This window comes from Hippocampus guttulatus, chromosome 5 (genome assembly GCF_054856545.1).
Source record: "Hippocampus guttulatus isolate MCC_2025c chromosome 5, RoL_Hgut_1.0, whole genome shotgun sequence".
Lineage (NCBI taxonomy): Eukaryota > Metazoa > Chordata > Actinopteri > Syngnathiformes > Syngnathidae > Hippocampus > Hippocampus guttulatus.
In genome coordinates, this window is record NC_141265.1 from 7,232,659 (window position 1) to 7,254,921 (window position 22,263).

At 43.0% G+C, this 22,263-nt stretch overlaps 1 protein-coding gene across 8 annotated transcripts in view; it reads left to right on the top strand.

Annotated features, from left to right (window-relative positions):
- The first annotated feature begins 1,340 nt into the window (after positions 1-1,340).
- emid1 (EMI domain containing 1) overlaps positions 1,341-22,263 on the top strand; it is a 54,390-nt gene continuing 33,467 nt past the window's right edge. For 4 of the 8 annotated variants that reach the window (XR_015100927.1, XM_086111301.1, XM_086111305.1 and 1 more), the window contains exons 1-3: positions 1,342-1,820; positions 8,789-8,902; positions 9,655-9,758. Coding sequence is in view for 5 of the 8 variants with exons in the window: in XM_086111301.1 (XP_085967427.1) it covers positions 1,654-1,820; positions 8,789-8,902; positions 9,655-9,758 (385 nt within the window). In the remaining 3 variants the exon portion in view is untranslated. Of the gene's footprint in view, positions 1,821-8,788; positions 8,903-9,654; positions 9,759-22,263 lie in introns of all 8 variants that reach the window. The other 4 variants (XR_015100926.1, XR_015100925.1, XM_086111303.1 and 1 more) reach the window with 2 other exon arrangements.

Genomic DNA, 22,263 nt, shown 5'->3' on the forward strand with positions numbered 1-22,263 from the left:
TGCAAATTTCATATTGAGCTGGTTGAGAAGAGCAACACATTTAAGATGTACAGTAGGCCCATGTCATGTCATGGCTTCACAGTGATTCCCAACCCCATTAGATGTGCAAGATCAAGTGTGCCACAGGAAATGATTTAATGTTACTTCATTGGTCATAAAATGATCCATTTACTACAATGGTCTCCAATCTTTTTTCTGCCACAGACCGTTTTTTGGTCCTCCAAGTGCTGATGGAAATTATTTGTTCATGCAACATTAAATGAACATTAATCGCGGATATACGGTATTTGCTCTGCTACATTATAGACCAGCAGATATACAGCGGTAGAGCTGTGCGGCCATTGTTAGAATCCTTTGTTTCTGTCTTCAGTGTTCCACTGTGTGGCCCTTCCTTGTGTTCTGTTTTTGGTTGCCTTTCCCTGAATGCAGCTTGGGCTGGGCGTCTCCCCACTCATTGCACCTGTCTCACCTTCACACCTGCCAGTCTTCACCTCATCAGCCAAACTCTCCTCTGCGCCATAAAGACCAGTCTGAAGATCCACCCGTTGCCAGTTGGTCAGCGACCTTCCCTGCCATACTCTATGCTGCCCAGCGCAACGCCCAGCCCTCAAGTACACCTTGGTTTGGTTTCTCTGCCTGCCTCCTTGTCCTGGCCCTCTGCCCTGACAATAAATGCCTGTGTGTCCTGTGCTTGTCTTAAGCTAAGCTTAATCAATGAGTTGCAGACCGGGACTTGGGCAACACTGACTTACTACACATCATGTATCTTTATTTGTCTTTCTATGCCAGTGATGTTTCGTGACAGGCGGAGCAATTAAATATTTTCCAGTACTAGATGACAGAGGTAAAATTAAAATGTCCGTCATAGATTGTGGGGCATTTTTCATTCTGTCTGGTGATGTGTTAGGGAACAAAAGGTAAAATTAAAATGTCCGTCATAGTTTGTGTGGCCTTTTTCGCTCGGTCTTGTGATGTGAGATTGTTTGAAGATAAAATGTGCTTTGTTCCAATAAAGGTTGGCAAACACTGCCTTAATATATACTATATGTAGTATATGCAACCACTGTAGGCGCAATATTGAATATATTGAGTGTCCGACAAATCACAACTGAGTATTGTTGTTTTAATGAATGCTTTTTTTTTTTATACAGCACTTGTATTGGATCTCACAAAGAGGACCTCATGGCTCATGAGTAGCCGGCAAGTCTCAACTGCTCTTGACTTGAGCATGCATTGTCCTCTGAGAGAGAGAGAGAGGGAGAAACCGAGAAACTGGGCAGGGTAAAACGACTAAGTAGGCTGTGCTTTAAAGAGACCAGAGGAGCGAGCCTATAAAAAGTGCTTTCATGCCCGCTGTTGTTTCCAGCTTCCATGTGCGCAGTCACACCGAGGAGAACAATTAACGCCCGCAGGTCCACTTCAACATGTCCGCTTTGGGTGATTAAATCATCATGCCTCAAAGCGTTTAAGACTTCTTCCAACACTAAAATCATATTTTATTGGATGGGATCCCCGTGTTTCCTTAAAGTCCCTCTTTTTGACACATCTCCCCCTTCACTTTCTCCCAATTTTCCCGAGTTGGCTCTCTCTACCGGGGGTAGTACGGCTCATTAAAACGTTCGTGGCTGCGCTTTTGCATTTGATGCCACGGCAATGGGACCTTGCCAAAGGGAGAACGTGTTCGTACGTTGCAGGAAAAGTTTGCTTTGGACCGTGCTGATCGTGTGGCTGTGCACGCCCGCGGACGGAACCTGGAAGACTGGACTTTACAAAACCAGAGACCAAGCTGCAGCCTCTCATGCCTCTATCTATCAGAAAAGGTAAGCGGTTTTTATTCACTTGGTTTGTTGAACTGCTCATGTTTTTTTATTTTATTTTTTTGCGCAAGGAGAAGCACAGATGCACATATCGCTATTTTTAAACCCTGAACTCACATCACGTGTCGATGCCAGCTTCTTTCCTCTCCATCCATCTAGCGGGTCTCATTGTATTCTTGACATTTAGTTTCCCTTTTCCTGTCCATGTGTGCTGAGTGCTCTCATCCTGAAGTTGGCCCACCCTCTTGAGAGCACGTCCTCTCTCCCTCCTGGCTAAACGAGATGCAACATCTTCAACAAAAGAATTGGCCGTTTCAATTCAGCTTCTTAACTTCTCTTCTGGAAACAGATACTATTTGAACTCTGAGGCGACGTTTTCCCACTTTGCGAATATGCATGCTCCCTGTGGCCTGTGTGTGTAAAATGTGAAGGAGAATAATGAAAATTCCATTCTCAAGGGATGCTTACTCTGCCGTCACATTTCAGATGCCTAATCTTGTTTGTAAATAAATTTGAATCCCTAGTTATGTATTTATGTAGTGCCTGCGGAACCGTGTTTGAATGAGACTGGTTACGTCATGCTTCAAATTAGTTTTGCACAGTGCTGCTGATTGTTATTGTAAGGCAAAACCTCTCCACAATGGTGGACGGATGGGGGTGATTGTTGGTGATTTTTTTCCCCCCGTAATATATTTTCATGGTAGTGTAGCAGTTAAACTCTTCTCTCCAAGACCAGGTATAGGCTCTGAATGGGTCCCACGTCAGTTTTTATTGAGTTGTCTGTAGTTAAAATAAAGAAGCTATAATTTACGTATTGGTTGAGAAGAGTGCATTGGTGGCTTTTTGGAATGCGAGTGTAGTAAAATAATGTAATCATGAATTGATCTACATGGTGGAACCTTATTGGGGCGACGACACTTAACCTCCCACGCGCTCTGATTCAAATTTGGTTAGCAAGTGTGGATTTTGCATGTTCTCGTTGACATTGTGAGTGTATATGAGGTTGCGACTCTAAATCACGAGACCCCAAACGATTTGAAATTAAAAAGCAGTATTTCTTGGGTACTGTTTAACGCAAAGGGCTTCATACGCACTTCTGAAATAACAAATGTGCTCAAATGACCTTTAATCGATATATAGTATAACAACAAATTATTCTATGATGCAACCGCATTACAATTTCAGCTTTAGTGTGCAAAAGGTTCTGCTCCAAAACATTCAGGTAGGGTGGCCATCTCAGCCGATGAATCCAAATTTACCTAAAACCGTGTGTGCAGTCAGATAGGCTTTATCGCCCTTGGGGGGGGGGGGGGAGGGTTAAACTCAGAATAACAAGGAGGCACACTCTCCAGGTGGATTTCATGGCTTCCAGCTTGTGCTGCACTGGCCAACTTTGCTGCTTGGCTCCCCCTGTCACTCATGGCCTCAGGTCTGTGGACATATTTACTAAACACAAGCATCTGGGACTTCACTGCATCTGGACTCACTTTCTTCCCCTGAAAGTTGAGAAGTATACAGTGGGTCTGTAAGTGGTAGATAACATTTGCGGGACGGGAGCTGCTGCGGCCTCCACAAGGGTCAGGGGGTTTAAGGAATCATGGGGTCGGGCGAGACTCGGAAAGATCTTGTAAAGCTTATCGTGGGTAAATGGTCACAGAGTGAAATTTTAGGAAGAGAGTATTTTGCTTGCTTGTATTTTGTAAGTCCATAAAAAGGGAATACTTAAAAAAAAATATGTATGAATCAGACAGCTCCTACTAAAATGCCGTCCAATTCGATACTCCTGCTCGAAACTAAAATCGCAATTAAAAAAAAAAAAAAAAAACTCTGATGCTGCAAAACAAAGGTGAACACTGATCTTCTTTTATATATGCAGCTCTTTTGAGTTGTATCAAATGGTTTTGGCCTGGTGTGTGTCCCGGAGAGAGAATCTGCACAAAGTTCGGACGTTCTCATATTAGCAGAGGGAGAAAAAAAAAAGACGAATGCATTCCCACCACAGCATTACTCAAATGAAAGGGGATTAACACTACTTGAGTAATTTCTCGACTGGTGCGGTCACTCTGTAGCGGAGTTGATAAAGCGTTCATTCACCCTCGTTCTCCTTTAAAACTACACGGCTCAGTCCTCTGAAAAGGGGGGGTAGTGGCTTTATTTGGTGCCTCGTCCATTTCTTTATCTTCCCGTTTGAACACTTGTCATGGTCTGACAGGCAGTCTAAGCCCTATGGTCTGCCTCATTCCTCATCCATCTTAACCACGTCCACCTTTTAAGTATGGGAATAGAGAGGACTGGGATTCCAGTGACTCCACTCCGTGTGGCTTGAAGCAGAATGGCTCAGGAGTTCACTCGCTACACTTCAACGAAAAAGTCTATTTGAAAGCAGCGACACATAGCAACACTGGTTTGTCTTAATTAAGGTCAAATACAGGTCTGGCGATCATATTAGGCACGGCTTCAATTTGGAATGAGTTAAAAACTACAAAGATAACGTTTGGGGAATCATGATGGCAGTGTTGAGGAAAGAAACAAAGCACAAATAATTTGCTGGTGTCTTATCCAAATGATAGGAACTGAGCAAACTATATTCGATGTACATTATCCACAATAGGTGCCCCCAATTTTGCAGATGTAATTTGTTGCAGGCTTCCATTTATGATGTGAATCTTGAGCTCGCCATGTCGTGGGCTGTTTATTTATTTATTTCCTTACTTTAATGCTCATGGAGTTGGCCACCCCCTTAACAATGTATTTTCAGGGCCCAAGCTGCGACCGCTGTGAGGTCCCTATTGTTTTGGTGGGAATTGTTTGCTATTGTGGTTGTAGTTTACAATAGTCACGAATTGCACTGGATCACGTGTTTCTCATATTTTACCCCTCACTTGCAGCAAAAGGAGGAGCAGCTGCAGTTCAGTGCTACATTTACATCATTGCAACATTAAACTGAAAGGGAATTCCTTTTGGTCACCTACAACCATCCATTTGGGTCATCCAAAGGCAAATTTCCGATACAGCTTCTGAATCTATCTTACGAGAGCAAGCAAGTGTGCCCGCTGTTTTTGCCAATGAGTGTTGCTTTTTTTTTTCTCCCCCCCCACGCCATCTATCCACATGTGAGATGGCACTCCAGATGAATGGGCTTTCTCACTTGGGAACACTTAAAGATGCACACAGCCATGACGCACTCAAAGGCAACAGGTGTCCACACCTGAAAGGCCCAGACACACAAAGACATGTGAGGGTCTTCCTTGTTTCTCCATGGCTGTGGTGAGGAGGCACTTCACTGTGACCTTTGACGACCTTTAGGTTGCTTTACTACATACTCACACACATGCTTTGAACTTCCAGCATAAAGAGCCACCATCCCTTTTGTGTCTTGTCTTCTATTGCTCATTTTGTTTCTCCAGTTTCTTTCACATGCCAATTTGTCTTTTGGCTTTTCAAGCAGCTGCAGATTGTGACACCCGCTCATTTTAGTCATGGCTGCGGATTGTGTCCTCAGCGCATTAGTCTCATATGCCTCTCCAATCCTATGGGATTAGATCTGTCTCATTGTCTTTCCCTCTTTTGACCATGTTCCCATGGGAAGCTTCCTGTGTGACCCTTATTAAAAATACTCTCCTCTTTCTGCCACATCTGTGCTTTGTCTTCACCAAGCATTTAAAGACAGGTTCCCTTAGGTTTTTGTTGGTGGCCTATCGACGCATCCTAAAGCCATTCCAACCCCGCCTCCCAGCCTTGTTCTTTAGTTTTGTTTGTTTGGGGTTTCTTTTTATACCCACACCCGTTTTATCACTGTAACATTGGCAAAAATGCATCGAATGGTGGTCCAGGGCCTCCGCACAGTAGTCGAGCTTCTTGCCATCCCCTAAACGTTACTGACATATTTTCCACTAGCATCTGCTCATGCAACATTTTTGGCCCTCTTAGCTTTTGTCTGCCAACTTTTTCCTCTTCTCCCAGTCCTCAGTACGAAGTGTACTAAGCAGTCTCATGAAAGATGTAGGCTGTGTGAGCTTCAACGACCAGATGGGCCAACGCTGAGGATTTACTAGATTGTCATTTTCAAACTGTTGGCTGCAAAAGATGGTGAATGATTTATTTATTTTGCTGCAGCGTCATCGTGCCATGTGTGCTTTCTGGATGTGATACACACATTGGACCCACTCCAGTAAGGGTTGTTGACCGTTTTGAAATGAGAGTTGCATAAACAAATGTGACTATTATTAGCCCATGAAGCCACCGCGAAATATACCAAACAAGCATTGTATGATAGTGATTGGAAATTGAATGAGTGGACTTGACTGGCCATATGGCATTTGATAACCTAGTTGTATTATATTTAGATATTACAGTCGAAGACACAGTTAAAGTACCTTTAACCTTTCAGGAATATACCCTTGTATGCTCCTACGCTTGGAGAAAGTATTGTTCCCCGTTTTGTCATATATCATTGCTCATATAAGGTAAGCTAGATCGGAAATTATATAATGCCACGTGCACTCCTTAGGACCGATACAGTCACAAAAGTTGGTGTTTCCTCTGTGACAATTACCCGAGTACAACACAAACAGAGCAAGAGGCCATAAAAGTCATCCCCCGCTAATGACGATCTTTAGCAGTGGCCAGGTGTACCTCGACGCACTCCCCCCAGAGCCTGGGAAACTGAGCTTTATCAGTTGGTCGTGGGTGATAAATGGATGCAAAAGGACCACCCTTAAACAATGCCGCTCAACTTGACTGGATCACCTTCACTATCTAACATTTTCCACTAATGATTCGACCTGTGTGTGACCCATGTGAAGACTTTGTGATGTCATGCTGTAATCTTATAGATATTTTGTTACTAGCAAACTAAATTGCTGTACTTCAAGAACATCTTTTTCAAATTAGGTTTCTTGGCTTGATGTTTAATACATCCTGTAGCAATAGCTTCCTCAGTGTTTTTAATCTATGATTTGATGATGGAACCCTCTTTCTGGGGGGGATAACTTAAAATGTCATATTGGAGTTGGCAGAGTCTCTAAACTCATTCACTCTCAAAGACATATTTGTCTTTTCACACTCCACACGTTCAACCCCAGATACTTTTTTTCTTCAATTTTTCCTAGACTTAGGGTTTAAAAAAAAAAAAAGGGTCTAGAATTGGCTGGTACTGAATTAAAGAAACGACCACTAAATAATGAGGATTCTAAATTGGAGATTATGTTTGACTTGAGTGATCAATATGAAGCCCAACACAATGCCAATGTAAGCCATGATTGGGTTTGAAAATATAAATATCGTAAAACTCATAAGACACAAAAGGCCTCAAATGCCATGGAAGACGTCTAAAGGGAGGGGTGGCAGAATCTATCTCTTGGTGATGGAAAAAAAAACCTGTTCACATCAGTAGAAGTCAAGATTATTATGCATACGGTATTGTGAAAATCTAGAATCCGATATTTTAAACGTGTGGACTTTTGCAATATTTAAGTATGGGGAAGACGGTGACTGACAGAAGAAACCAAGGTCTGCCTGTATGAGAGTGATGGGAAGAGGAAAGTATGGTGAAGGAAAGGGAAATACCACGTGTCAAACAGCAGTGTTATGACAGGGGCGTACAATGCTATATGGATTGCCAAGTGTATACGATCAAGAAGGCGCACTTCAGGTTACTTGTTGATACGCATCCTATTTATTTATTCATTGTTTTCACAATTCTTTTGACGACGAAAGCTCAAATCATTCTCAAAATATTCTTTGAGTTTGCCTCAAAGCTAACATAACATTGTCATGCTATCAGGTCAAAATAGAGTAAAATCTATTCGGACTGTTTCCAATTCTAGCTCAGAAGGGGAACAGGTCCAACACGGTAATAGCAAGGTGTACCTAATCAAGTGCATAGAGCAAGTATATACAAAGAGTTATAGTTGGGTGCGTCTTTTCTACAATCAGCAGATCTATGTGTGCGGCCACCACCACATGTGGGGATTGTTAATGGGAGCTGCTTAGCATCCTTTGCCTTTGGCGCTTTCTCTTAGTCTCTCTCACACTAACATATGGTCATGCGTATTGACAAACAGACGGTGGTGCCCCCCACGCCTGCGAAGACGTTGGCAGCAGAACACACAAAGTTCTGCGCTAAGTGGCCTGCAGTTTCCTTTGTGGTTTGTAAATGGAGCTCACAGTTACAGAGCTGTGCAGTTATTGATTGTGTAAACACGCCATGGTAATAGTTTGCCATGTTTGTCCCCCAGCTATCACCATGTGAATGTAATCGGGGGCTTTGTACACGTCAATGTTAATAAAATCATGGGAACCCATGTCACATTTTACTGCCTCATTGTGGGGTTTAGTTTTTTGGGTGTTTTTTTTGTGACAGTGGTAACCAAAAATTGTGTGATGAGATGAGAAAACCTTTTTTTTTGTTTTTTTGTCAAACCTACAAGCAGATGTGAAGCATTGACCCCGAAAAAGCTTTTGTCATGCCTTTTCTTTTTACACTCCCAGACACTGAGGAAAATGTCCTACAAAGCTTCTGCGGACACAGAACGGACTCCAGATCTTGACCGGCATGTGCTGAAACACTCCCCATCTCAGTATGGGACCTCATCTGCTATTCGGGGTGTCATTATCTGAGAGCTGAATGCAAATGAATGGACGCCGCAGTGTAAATAGGGCTTACAATGCACTTCTGCATATCTCGTGGCTGAATTAATCTGTGTAAACACCATAAAGGAGTTTCAAACAAAGGACTGAGGAGAGGGAGAACCGAATCAAGACAACAGCTTAGTGAATGGGATTGTGAAGCGAATTTCCTGTCATGAGCATGATGCAGTTTGAGTGACCTTGTTACGGTTTCCAAGTGATGTACGGCTTGAATTATTTACTTGTTGAAATGCTAATCTTGTGTATCTGAAAGACAAATATTCTGCACGCTTGCCTTCAGATTTATGTACATGTGCGTGTGTGTTTGTGTGTCCTTTCAGAAACTGGTGTCCTCATACTGCCACAAGGACGGTGAGTTGCCAAGTGCAGAATGGGACAGTCGTGCAGAGAGTCTACCAGACATGCCGCTGGCCACAGGGATGTACAGGGGGCAGGTGAGCAGGAGCAATGTAACTCGTGCTACTTCGATACCAATGTTGCTGATCTGCGAATGCTCTGAAATTTGATGTGCTTGGGAAACACTCTACAATAAACACTCCCATTTTTTTGTTAATTCTCTCTCTCTCTCTAGATAGAGAATGTGTGTGTGTATATATTCAGTATATTAATGTGTGTGTGTGTGTATGTATATATATGATTGTGTGTGTGTGTGTATATACAGTATATATTTAAAAAATGTATACACAGACGCCACAATGAGCCTGTTCCAAAAAAAATTAAAAGTTAATCTGGCAGAAATACACCACGTTCAGTTCGGGTTGGCCAAAAATAGGAATGAGTTCATGAACTTTCGCTCATTCAAGTCATTCAGATATAGCACTGGCACAGTTCAATCCGTTTATTGGTCTAGTGAGAATTGTCCCTCCGATGAGACTGAGAAGAGAGTGAAGAACACAATAGGTGTCATTGCTGAAACAAAGCTTGTATGCTTTCGGGAAACGGCCACACTATAAGTAGAATGAGCATGAAATCTTGGATGTCCCCGTTTTCTTTTTTTTACCTTTGTTGACTTTGTCAAGTCCCTGTTCCTGATTCTTTGTTAAATTTATAGCCATTTGTGTGTATGTAGTTGGCGTAACCATGACGAGCCTACCATGAAAACAAAAGCCAGATCAAGGGTTAGTGTTCCAAGCTTTACTGTGATGAATTGAAGCCTGTAATGCTTTTACATTTTTGTGTTTTCCAGCTACAGGACCGTTGTCAGACCTTCATATAAAACGGTGTACCGCACTGTGACCTCACTGGAGTGGAAATGCTGCCCAGGATTCAGCGGGACCGCCTGTGAAGAAGGTAAGTCCAAAGAGAGCTCCTGGACCCAGGAAATGGTTTTGAAAAGGAAGTTAGCTTTTATTAATGACTTGATACAATTCTTGTTTTTATATATACGCTGATTAAATCAAACTGGTGTCCTTATAACAGTTCAGTTAACCTGTGTAAATCTTTGAATGCCCTGGAAATAAAATGCATAGTAATTAATATTGTTCGTGAATAATAATGCGGTCTAAAAATTCATCGAGCCTTATGTCAAATAATAATTCATCATGTTAAATTTGTTTACTGCAGCATCGTTGCTTTATTCTTTTGTGTGTTTGTGTGTTTTTTGTGGTGTGACTAGAATATAGTCATCATCGTCTCAAAGTGCCATGTTAGCGTGGCTGTTTTCTAATTGTGACCACAGTAGCTGCTTGATGTGCATGCCTGCCCACACACACACACACACACACACAGGGAGGTAGCACAACTTGTCACACAGAGCAGAATAAATATTTACTGTGGTTCAGGTGGTCAATTTTGGGGATACTGAAAGCAGGGCTTGTTTTTCCAACAACCTGCAGGTGACCTCCACGTGATCACAACAGTGATAATACAATCTCACCCACCATAATGCGAAGTTCACCAGCGGACTAGACTTTACTTCACAAAAGCAGAGCAGAGAGGAAATTATCCAATTAAGTTGTTGCCAAAGGAGATTCCCCTCGGGTTGTCATGGCAGCAGGGGGCTGTCGAGCCAGCAGGGATGCTGGGATTAGCCACTTAACCGAACGCTGTTTCGGGTGGCTCAGATCACAGGCTTCACTGAGTTGAAGTGACAGTTTCCATTCACGGGGGCCTTACTCTCTGGCACCGCGGATGCTATCCAGGGCCACCGGCGCTTTGTTCCGTCCCAGCCATGTGAGCAGTGCCACTAATAGGACCTCAGAACCTGAGTGCGCGCTGCCGCCCGCCTCATTCACAGCTTGAAGCCAAAATAAAAGCTGCCCCACACGGGCAAAGCCGGCCCACGGCGCGGGCTTAGATCTTTTGCCACCAAGTAAAGTGAAAGCTGCATGCGCAGTTCAATGAGTGCAAGTTTGAAAGGCAAGCTCTTTAATACCAATTTAGGTCTACCTATCTGTTTTTCTTCGGGGGATTGTTTTTGACATGTCAGTGAGCACTTTTTGAGTTTTGATTTATTTCTTTTTTTTTTAGTAGACCGGTACTTTCAATTGAATTATCGTATTTAACTCATTCAATCGCAGGCATTTTCACTGGAGCAACCCCCTCAATCCCAGCATTTTACTGGATTTTGACTGATTTTGCAAGGCCCACAGAATATTTGGTTCTAATGCTATATAAACATGGAGCCTACCAAAATAAAGTTTGGACTCTCTTCTTTCAGCAGAAAAAAAATTGTTTCTATCTTTTTCCATTCTTCAGCAATCGGCATTACAAAATGGCTAAGTTTCATGAAAATGGTGATTCCTGGGCAAAAAACGGAGAAAAAGAGCTATTTGTAAAAGCATGCATTTCAAGCACGTGAGGCACCACTGCCACCTACTGGTCGCTTTTTTACATGATTTACAATGCAAACGGCTTATTCTCATTCACAGATTACATCAGAACCTCCTCCTCTGACGCAAAAAAAAAAAAAAACTTAGACGTACAAGTACGTCCTTGGTAGGCGGGGCCTAATTTTAAAAAGACGTACAAGTACGTCTTGTGGAATGAAAGAGTTTAATGTACTTGTTAGAACACAAACATCCTAGCGTGCCAGTGTCTTAGCAAAACAGTCATAACATTCTACTTAAGAGCTCATGAAACTCATTGAAACGGCGGACCCATATGCGGTACCTTTGACACACCTCTCGTTCCCATCATCCCCATTGTTCCGCTTGTCAGACTGTGGAAAATGTGGATGAGCCGCTCATTTAGTTCGACCCCCATCATTCTCTCAACGGGCCACCCCAGGTCACCGCTGACTACACGTCCCGGTATGCATCAAATCCAGCGTTAACATCCTGCCTGCCTTGAGGTGCAAAGTGAGACTAGCCTGCGCGCACGCTGACAGCGCTCTCACTGATGTGGTTCAACGGAGATGAGAGAGTTGCTTTCTCTTGCGTCCGTCCATTCTCACCAGCCCGCGCCTTCCGGCGATCGGCAAACATAAATCAGCCGGTCCGGCGGCGGAGAAGTCGAGATAGCGTGTCTCTGTTTCAGTTTTGCATTTCCCAAAACTAAGGCGGCGGTGGCGGCAGCGTGCGGAGATAAATGAGGGAGGATAATGTGGAATGATGGTGCCATGCTGTCACACAAGATTTCAGGCCTATCGTATTCATGCTTTTTAAGCAAAACATTACATCACATCGGGGTTCATAACCGAGCATGCACTCCTTCAGAGTCCATGCGGGGTAAGATAACACGACATCCGAAAGGCACCGCTCACACGCGCTCTTTTTCTAACTGTCTCACCCCGACCTCAGGCTTTGACTGGAATTCCAGGCCAGTGGTGTAATTACTGACTTCTAATTGTTTTCTATGAGGTTTGGGAGATATTGTCTTACCTCTGGACCTCGAACATAATGGTCTTTATCGCTGATTGAGTCCAATAGAGGGAGAAAAAAAAAGTTTGTAAGTATTTGCAGATGGAGGACATTTCATAGCCCGCTAGGAGCAGCGATTTAATGTATGCTTGGTTAGCTTTGGCGTTGCACAGAAGAACAGTGAATGCTTCTTTTCAGATGGCAGATCATCCAAAATAAATATCTAAATTAGTCCTCATTCGGAGACGAGGCAGTGATATCAGGATGAATTGAACTTTTAAATATTTGATTCTATCTGCGGCAAACTTGTCTGAATATTTACCTTCTCTTGGGAGTGGCCTATGACTATCGACGACACTTGATATCTTGGATGGGATTCGCTGTGTGGATGAGTGCCATCAAAGAGATGAGCGAACCTTATCACAGGAGCCGGGCTGCCGGGCGATACGCGGCATATGGGGAATCGTAGGCAAGAATTAGCACGGCTGTCAAAGCTCCGCCGCAGGGGGTACCCATCAAGACATATCTCAAAGCCATGCGGAGGAGGCTGCGGTTTTTGAGATGCAATTTGCGCTATGGCTGGGAGGCTGAGGTGCATTGTCCTTAATAAGCCGCAGAAACTTAATCTGTGTTTTCACAGCTCTGCCCGACCTTATCACGGGCCTACACTCTCAAGCCAGCGCTTTAAATATCATTCGGTCACACTTTGCAAAGCAAGAGTGGGAGTGTGCATGGATGTGTGTGTACAGTATTTCCGCCAAATTCGGAAAGTGGGTTTGGAGGGTTTTGTACGAGGATTTGTTCAGTGAAAGATGCGAGCTGTTCAGGGTGATTAGCTGCTGTAGGGTTGCATGCTTTAGTAGCTGTAAGTGGAGGAAGACCAGCATGAGGTGAATTAGAGCAGCAGATTTCCTCTCCCACCACGTGCGGACCACTACAGCTAAGCTATGAAAATCTGAAGACTGCTAATGCATCTTTCATTCAACTGTCAGACTGTCCTAGAGGTGTTTCAGTGTTGGGTTTGGCATCTTGTCATTTGAGCTACCCCCCCCCCCCCCCCCCCACATACTTCCAAATCCTAAAGAGAAACACAAAATGCAAACACGCATTGAGGTAGGCAGCTGCACGAATGCCACACAGCAGCTGATCTTTATGGTGTCGATGGCAAATACAATAGCAAATGTTGAGATCCAAAGTGGAAGAAGCTGAGTCTGAGGTGAAGTGGCTGCTCCAGATGAGCAAGCAGCCGTTTCTGGACGACCAGGCGTCTCTCGTGGGAAGTGTATGGATAGTTATTAAATTAACAGATCCAACACTGAAAAACTCGGATTAGCATAATTTACTGCCAGATATTAGCCGTTCAGTGAACCACCGACATTTTCCAGAACCACCCACAATAAGTGAAAATCCACAACACGGACGATAAAATAAATAATTACATATATCCCACTAAAAGCAATCCAGACTTATTATAACACAATTACTTCGCACCTGTTCTCATTCTGTCACACAGTTCACCACTGAAGAGGTCAGGTACGCTTGCTTCAAGCATTTTGTAACTCCCAGTTGAAGTTTACATGAAGTAAAATAAATTTAAAAAATGATATTTTGAAACACTAAAATGTTCATATAATTTAATCTAACCAAACTCTGCTGTCTTAATACTAACATAATTCCAAAACACCATTCAGAATGGAGATTATCATAGATGTTATGGAGCAAACCTGACACAAAGAGCATACAATAAATACACGCAAACAATATAGCACACGTGTGAATGATGAACCATGATATAGCCTGTGAACAATATATTCCACCTACCGGTACAATACTGTAAAAAAAAAAAAACCATTAACTTTGTTGCTATAGGGAATACGGTGTATTGACTTTTGGGCTTATACCGCCAATAAGCGATTTTTCAAATGTGAAAGACCCTACCATGGTGTACTTGGGGATGGCCAACATTGCACGTCACAGACTTAACGTGCAGTCCAATGTGTGAGATGGATTTCAATATTTCGCCCCACACTTAATGGCACAGCACATTTTACAGATTACACGTGACGTACAAACTTTCCAGGTCAGTCCGCCTTGAATCTGAGTTGAGTTTTATGTATCTGGCTGCTGAGCTGGAAACGGCAATTCCGCTCACTGATTTATTTATTATTTCCCAACGCTTCCCCTGGGAGCTCATTCAAATCTGTTTTTCCTACAGTTAGAAAGAAAGTAGGACTCGTCAGCAGTGAAAAAAAAAAGCCAAAACACTTTTACAAACAGAAAAAAAATAGACACCACCACTGATTTTGGGTTAAATATCCCTTAGCAAGATTCACCTCTACCAGACACTTTTTTTTTTAAGCTACTGTAGCTGGATACTCAAACACGTTTTTTGGGCTGAATTGCTAGAGTCTAATTTAAATTGGTTGGTTTCCTGGAACAGCCTCTGCTTTTAAGCGTCATCCTCATCCGTTAAGCGTTATCCGTTCAGTAGTGTTGCAATCTTCTGGGAATATATTCCCGAAGCTTAATGTTTGACTGCTATATCCATTTGAAAAGTAGTTTCAATGTGTGTTTGGTATCATGGTCTTATGGGAACACATTGTTCTCGCACATTGTTCATGTGCGAGTCGTCCTCTTCAATACACCCGTACTGCTGTCAGCCCCAGAGCATGGTGCAACCACCATCGTACTTCACGGTTGGCCCGGTGTCCTTAGCTTTGCAAGCCTCATCTTGACTCATCCAATCATACCTTCTTTTTTTTTTTTTTACCTCGGTGAAGTACTGTAGCTCATTTTTTTTGTCTTCTCTGACTATCAAACTTAAGTCCAGAAAGGCATTTGGCTCGTCTACATAGACTGATAAAAAAAAAAAGAAGCAAGTCCTGTACTAGTACCATAGCTCCACTTTTGTGCCTTAACAAAAAAACAAAAATGCCTTTGTTTCTTTTTAATTCATTTTGAAGAGACTCCCAAAATTTGCAAGTTATCCGATGGCGTGTACAATGAATGCGTCTTTTTGTTTTGCGTGTGACCTATTTACTTACACATTACATATACACTTACACATACTGTACTTCCTAGAATATATCTTCGATATGGAGCATTTGTCTTACGCTGTAGTAGCTTTATACACACTACTGCTTTTCATGATGCAGCTGCTTGCTTGGCTCCCTTCTGAGCTCTTAAACACACATTGTACAACATCGGCAAGGGTCGACTGTTGCTTCTAAGTGGGTGGGATTTTATGGAGTCCACCTTGAAGCTTCCGCTCCCATGTACTCTCAACCACAAACAAGCCACATCACAGAGACTTTGCTGGGGTTTCTAGTGGTGACATAATTTATGGTCGCTCAATCGCAGACCCCCCCCCCACTCCCCAGAGTTCTGTCACTTCTTCCCGGCCAATTTTTGGATGCGACTGATGCCTCTGCTGATGCTGCAAGTTTAACTGCTGCTTCGCTTTAACGTTTGTTTCCATCTGTTCACGTGGCGCCTCTTCGGTGCTGAGCAAGAGCAGAGATGAGATGAGCAGTGCTGATGTTTGCGATTAGTTCTGGACGAAAAGACAAGTGAAGATGATCTGCGGCCACGTGCTAGCCGGCTCGGCTTTGAATAGTCTCCAGCAAAGATAAATGACCTCACTTAACGGGTCCAAAGAGAGAAGAACGGAGCACAACAGTACGTACGGTCCTCTGAAACTCAAATAACCAATATACTTTATGACGCCGTCGGGTTACATGACAAACAAACGGGGGATTTACAGGAAGTGTGAGAAACCTACAACGACAGAAGTGTGTGATTCTGCAGGTTTCGTATGGTGCCAAGTATCACGTCATTCAACAAACACGCCCAAATTTGTGAATGAATCTTTGCCCAAGGACTGTGATGTAATGTTGGCCCAATTGAAATCATGAAAAAAAAAAAGTTTTTTACTAAAACAGATGATCTATCTATATAACGATACTAATCATTGCTCAAAAATTACAATACTGTAGTCCTAGTTGTTCAGAGATTAAAACCTCACTATATCATGTTCCAACTGGATTATTTTCGAGGAATATGAGTTTTCACATCCAACCTTGGGATCCTGGCATCTGAAGAGCTTTTAATTAACTGCGGTGATGACCTCAAGTAAAGGTCCAATAACAAAGCAACACTCAGGTTGAGGTCATGGGGCAATTTCTTGTCATCCTACCTTTCCAGGGCTCACTGTCATAGACGACATGAGAAGTGAAGTCCCCTAGAGCAGAATGATGGGGGTCTACTCCAGGAGCGCACCCCCTCGAAAGGACTCCAAACTGCAGTCAATATTTTGAACCCAAGCTTTCAACTGCTTTTAATGTGAGTCAGTTTGTTTCACGTTTCGTTCTTAACGTGTCTCCATCTTTTGGGATAAAAGCCACAAAACAGTTCAAAAGCTAAAGAATAGGCAAAATGCTCTGACGAAGACTTTCTTTTAAATGAATTATTCAAAAGTCACGGTTCATTTCACTGTCACGCAGAGAATCCCACTACTGTGTTGTGTTTCATAACAAGTGAAGTACCATTTGCAATAATAGACCGTGTAGGGCACGCCTCATTAAGCAAAGTGTTTGTTTCTGCTTTGCTCTTAGGCATTTCCTCGGGTCATGTCCTTTTTTTTTTTTTTTACTTGTACAAATTAGCCAGTATAGGCGTCCATGTGCAAGTTAGCGGCACAGCATCTACAGCCAGTTTGAAGAGTATGGCCCTTTCTCGCACCTTCATCCTTTGAGGGACATCTTGTTCTAATTACCTCAGGGGAGCTTTTTTCACTTTGTGCTTGAGTGGCCCCTCATCAGGAGAACGTTGTTGCAGTGCTGCTAAGACAATGTTGGGGGGCCCAGCAGGGGGATCTCATTAACTACAGGACGTACCCTTGAATCTCTAAACCCAGGCCCGCATTCCGCCCTTTACACTGCCCCCATGGGAGTCATACAGGGTGGTGGGGGTGTGGGGGGGTTGCAACACGGTTATTGTTTTGGCTGGACCCTTGCCACGTCCACAACGTGCAGCCAGCATTGTGCATGGTGACCTCCCCCAGCTTCTATCAGCACCATAAATAAAGTCTAGAGAGCGTGTCTGCATGTTGCTGCTTCCCTGAGGTGGTAATGCCACATCACTCACAACGCAGCTCACTCACAGTCCGAGGAGGCCAAGCTCCAAGCACACCTCCAAAAACATATACCTGTTCATTTCAGCGCACGTACACCCGAAGAAAGGATGCTCTGCTTACTCAGACGCAGAGTCTAAATAAATAAATAACGTCCAATACAAGACACAGGCACACATTTTGCTGCCTGCCTTTTGTCAAAAGCGCGCACACACACACACACACACACACCATCTGCGTTTGTTGTCAGTGACAGATTGGCAGTAAATCGGGGCGAATGTGCCAGATTTGGAAGGCTGTCTCGTGGATGAAACCACGATGGACAAAGATTATGTCATGCGCTATTATTTCTTTTGGCAGACCTTCGCATTCTGTTCAAGATCTTCAGAGACACCATGTAGCAAATACATCACCTAACTCTACGACTGCGCTGTTCCTTTGCTGTACGTCATTGGAGGTAAAAGTGGATAAAAACAAAATTTGGCTGGGCTTTTTCAAGCTGTTCTTGATTTCAGCCACATAGCCAACACCGCTGTATATCTTGTCGCATGAGATCAAACCGGCCATTATTAACAGACGTGGGTCAAGGCCAGAAAAGCCTCAATTGCTACATACCTGAATTGGTTTTAGCAAAAAAACGCAGCCAGCGTTAAGCTTTTGTCATTGTATATTCATGATTTATCACCCGCTGTTTTAGACAGAAGTAGTCCTGCCAGGCTGTCGTCATTGAACTGCTTGTGATGAGCTTTAGACTGCATTCACACCAAGCAGACTGGCCTTCGAAAGCACCAGCGGTTTTAGTGATGAGCTGCAGGTCTCTTTAGGCAGTCGATTGAGCACCTCATTTAGATTATTATTTGCATCTGTACCAGTAGCATTTTTTCCTCCACCTTTGTCCCCCTAAATAAATAAATAAAAGAAATCCTCAGTTTTTCCACTCAAGAGGCTCAGAGCCTACCCGTCCAATATATCCCCTTGGTACTTTTTTCCCTTCTGAAGTACACATTATAGGTGTGGTGTGAATGAACATCGATTTGCAAAGTGCAACCGGAAGTTGTTTCCATTTCTGTCACATGTCGGCCTCTTGCTTGTTTTAGGCTCATTTTCACTGTGTGTCTACCCCTGGTTCCACACTAACAAATTTGTGTCTCTGCTCAGGACCAATGCAATTTATATATGATGCATTGTGCATTAGTCATCCGTTTGATCGTGGCATATTTAGCGTTTAGATCGGGGGTGTCAAACTCATTTCACAATGTGGGCCACATACGGCCTCGGTAGATTTCAGGTGGGCCAGACCATTAAAATTATCCCATACTCTGCTATAAATAAACAAAATAATATGTCTTTCCTTTGTTTTGGTCTAAAGAGGCACAAGACGATTAGGAAAATGTTGAAATTTAATGAACAAATCTGTTACAAAACATTTCATGAAGCACCTTAGATTTCCTGAGACAAATGTGCAGTTTACTTTTATCATTCACATATATGCATTGCAACTGATCCCACTGATTGTACAAAGGCACAAAACTTTAACAAATAATTGGTATTTAAAAATATAGTAATGCACTTTAAGATTAATAGAGATTTATAAAGGAAGGAATTTTTGAGCCATTTACACATGTGCATATAAAATCTAAATGTAATCCCTGCCTACACCTTAGAAACTAAGGAGAGTGCTATTAAATGTGTAAAGAATAAAGTATTCACATGTCCTTGATAGCATCTGCTGTGTTGCGTCTGGCTCAGTGACAGACTGAGACTGCTGTTGTCTTCTACCCTGATCAAAACAGTGTGCCCTCCATGAATTGCACCTTATTGAAAGTATCCATTCCGTGTCTTTTATGCATTTTTTTTCACTTTTAAATGATCCTGCGGGCCTGATTGAACCTCCTTGGGGTCGGTTCTGGCCCGCGGGCCATATGTTTGGCACCACTGGTTTAGAGCTTTATCAGTGAACCAAAGGTGGACCAGGCAGAAAAATATTAAGGGTGTTGGACAAAGCGCAAAAACACCAATCCACCGACAGAACAAACAAACCGCCTTATTGGATAACATCAGATCACATTTCGTTTGTTTTTAAATCAACCTCACTCGTCAAATGTGACCACACACTTCATTTGCATACGCGGAACTAACATATTAACAACATTAGGTAATGAGAAGAGGAGGATCCGGTCTTGATCACACAAGTGCTTATTTGAGCATTAACCATCATTATTTCAATATAATGGCTTATTCTTAGCTAAGTCTTTTCGTATGAACCCTTCACTTTCCTGTATAAACGACTTGAGTGACTTGAATAAACAAAGAACTGTGAAAGGAGCATTACTGGATCTCTAGCCAGATGGGCCCTGATCCCAAGACAAAGCTGAAGATTAGACTTTGGTCGAAATGTTGGGGCTCATGAGTTATTCCTTCCCTGCTTGTGCTCGGAGCCGGAGAACTGCGGATCTAGTTCCTGGCCACTCTAAAAGGAGGAGAACGGGATGACTCCATACGTGCCAATTCCCTCAAGTTCTATCTTGTTCAGAAAAGAAAGCCAGGGCAAATCAGATAACAGTGTTGTCCTCTGACTGTGAAGGGAAAAAAGAGCTACGGGCAGGAGGTCTCTTCATATACAACAATTGAATGTGTGGGTTTTTCCAGAATAATAGAAAGTACAATATTTGTTTGTCTTTGAGTGGTAGTGCTGCATCAGCAAGTTTCTTCAGGGTCAAAGTTAGATTCCTTAGAAACGGAGCCAGTACAGCATGACCTTAAGTAGTTATGGAGTATCAGCAAATCAAAATGTCGACAGATTGCCACAGATATAGCAGGAAATAAGACTATCTGTATGAAATAAAATGTTCACCATTCCCGTGTTCTCCTCATTTTGGCTTCTAAGATTATCTCAGAGGCCAGGGTTGATCCTGTTGGGGATTCAAATCATCCAGAGGTCACTGGAGGTTAGCGTGAAGACTTCAGCCAATGTTCTCGCTTCAGATTTGCTCACAGGACAAAGCCACTCTGTTCAGGACCAGTCATCCAAAAGCTCTGATTCCCAAATTGGGATTATTTCAAATCGTCCATTCCTACTTTGTACGACGAGTTACTTTATAATTTCCAAACCATTAAAACAGGAGTGATTTGCGTGTTTCAAACAAGAAACCAGCTGCATATACACACAAATTTCCAATACGCTGCCATTTGTAGCCATTAATGTTTTAGTCACCGTACTCCTTTCATTTATCGTTTGCAGCATCAGTTCAGTAGCTGTGTCCAAAATAGTAAAAGAACGGCGAAAATTTGACACAACGTAAAGTCATCACAAAAGCAGAGAAACCTGAGGATTTGGTGTGCTTTCGGGGGTCTGGCACTGGAAAAGGCTGACCCAGTTCCATACACCGTTCAAGGAGAATAGGTTCTGGAAGTCCAATGCTGCTTTGAAGCCAGCGTCCTTTTCGGCACGACTATTATATACAGCTGTGGATGAGAAATATGAATATTATAAAGATGATTTCCCCCTTCCCCCGCTTTTATCTGTCACATTGTGTTCTGTTCCTCACCATATCCAAGTCTGACTTGGACACACAAGGTCTCAAGTGTGTGAGAGATGTGTACTGCTTTTTTTTTTTATAACCGCGCATTAATCCAATATAAATATCATTTCATAAGTGGGGGGTGCACATAATTCATACGAACAACCCTAAACTCTTCCATGACAGTCTCGTGACTTAGACATCGCAATTCATGCAAAGTCATGAGAGAAAGGGCTGGTTGTCTAGTGTGCACTTGTCTGACATGGGCAATTTGTAATGACGAGGCAGTTGAGCAGCCAGCAGCTCGCTGGCTGCTAAGAGGCTTGCTGACAGCGGGAAGGCTGAGAAGGAGGTAGAAGTTGGATGGATTTCTCTGTGCCTGTCATCTTGCAGGTTACACATCGGCACTCCATTGTTATTACACTTTTGGCAGCATCGAATGAATGACAGACAGATTGATGGATTGGAGAGACAGACATATGGAGGGATGGATGAAAGAACAGATGGACAGATGAATGCATGAATGGAATAATGGATAGATGATCGATGTATGAATAAATACTGTAGATATGCATAAATGCATATGTATGCATAAAAAATATTGGAGTGAAAGATTAACTTGGGGAAAAAAATAGTAAATTTTTTTTACCTCATAAATTCAAAGTAACTTTTAAAAGTTTTTTTTAAAGCAAATGTTACTTGGATAGTCTTAGTTTATTTTTAAAAAATGTCACTCAGGGTTCAGGAATGAACCCCCAACCTTCAGGTCAGAAGACCTCGGCCATACCATTTGTAAAATGTATTTTGAATTTCTGAATGGAAAAAACTTTACCAGGCTTTTTAAAAGTAAATCCATCCATCCATTTTCCGGCGGGGGAGGGGGGTGCCGGAGCCGATCCCAGCTGTCTTCGGGCAGTAGGTGGGGGACACCCTGAACCGGTTGCCAGACAATCGCAGGGCACACAGAGACGAACAACCATCCGCGCTCACACCTAGGGACAATTTTGAGTGTTCAGCCTGCCATGCATGTTTTTGGAATGTGGGAGGAAACCGGAGTACCCGGAGAAAGCCCACGCAGGCCTGGGGAGAACATGAAAACTCCACACAGGAAGGCCGGAGCAGGAATTGAACCCGGACCTCTGCTCTGTGAAGTCGACGTGCTAACCACTGGACCACCGGGTCGCCCTTTTAAAGTAAATATCACTAAATATTTTTTTCCGTGTGGATGTATGTAAGGAGGCTGGATGGCTGGATGCTACAGAAATGGGTGCGTGAATGGCTAATTGGAAGAAAATAAATGTATTTTAGGCGCACAGTGGTCGACTGGTTAGTACATCCGCCAC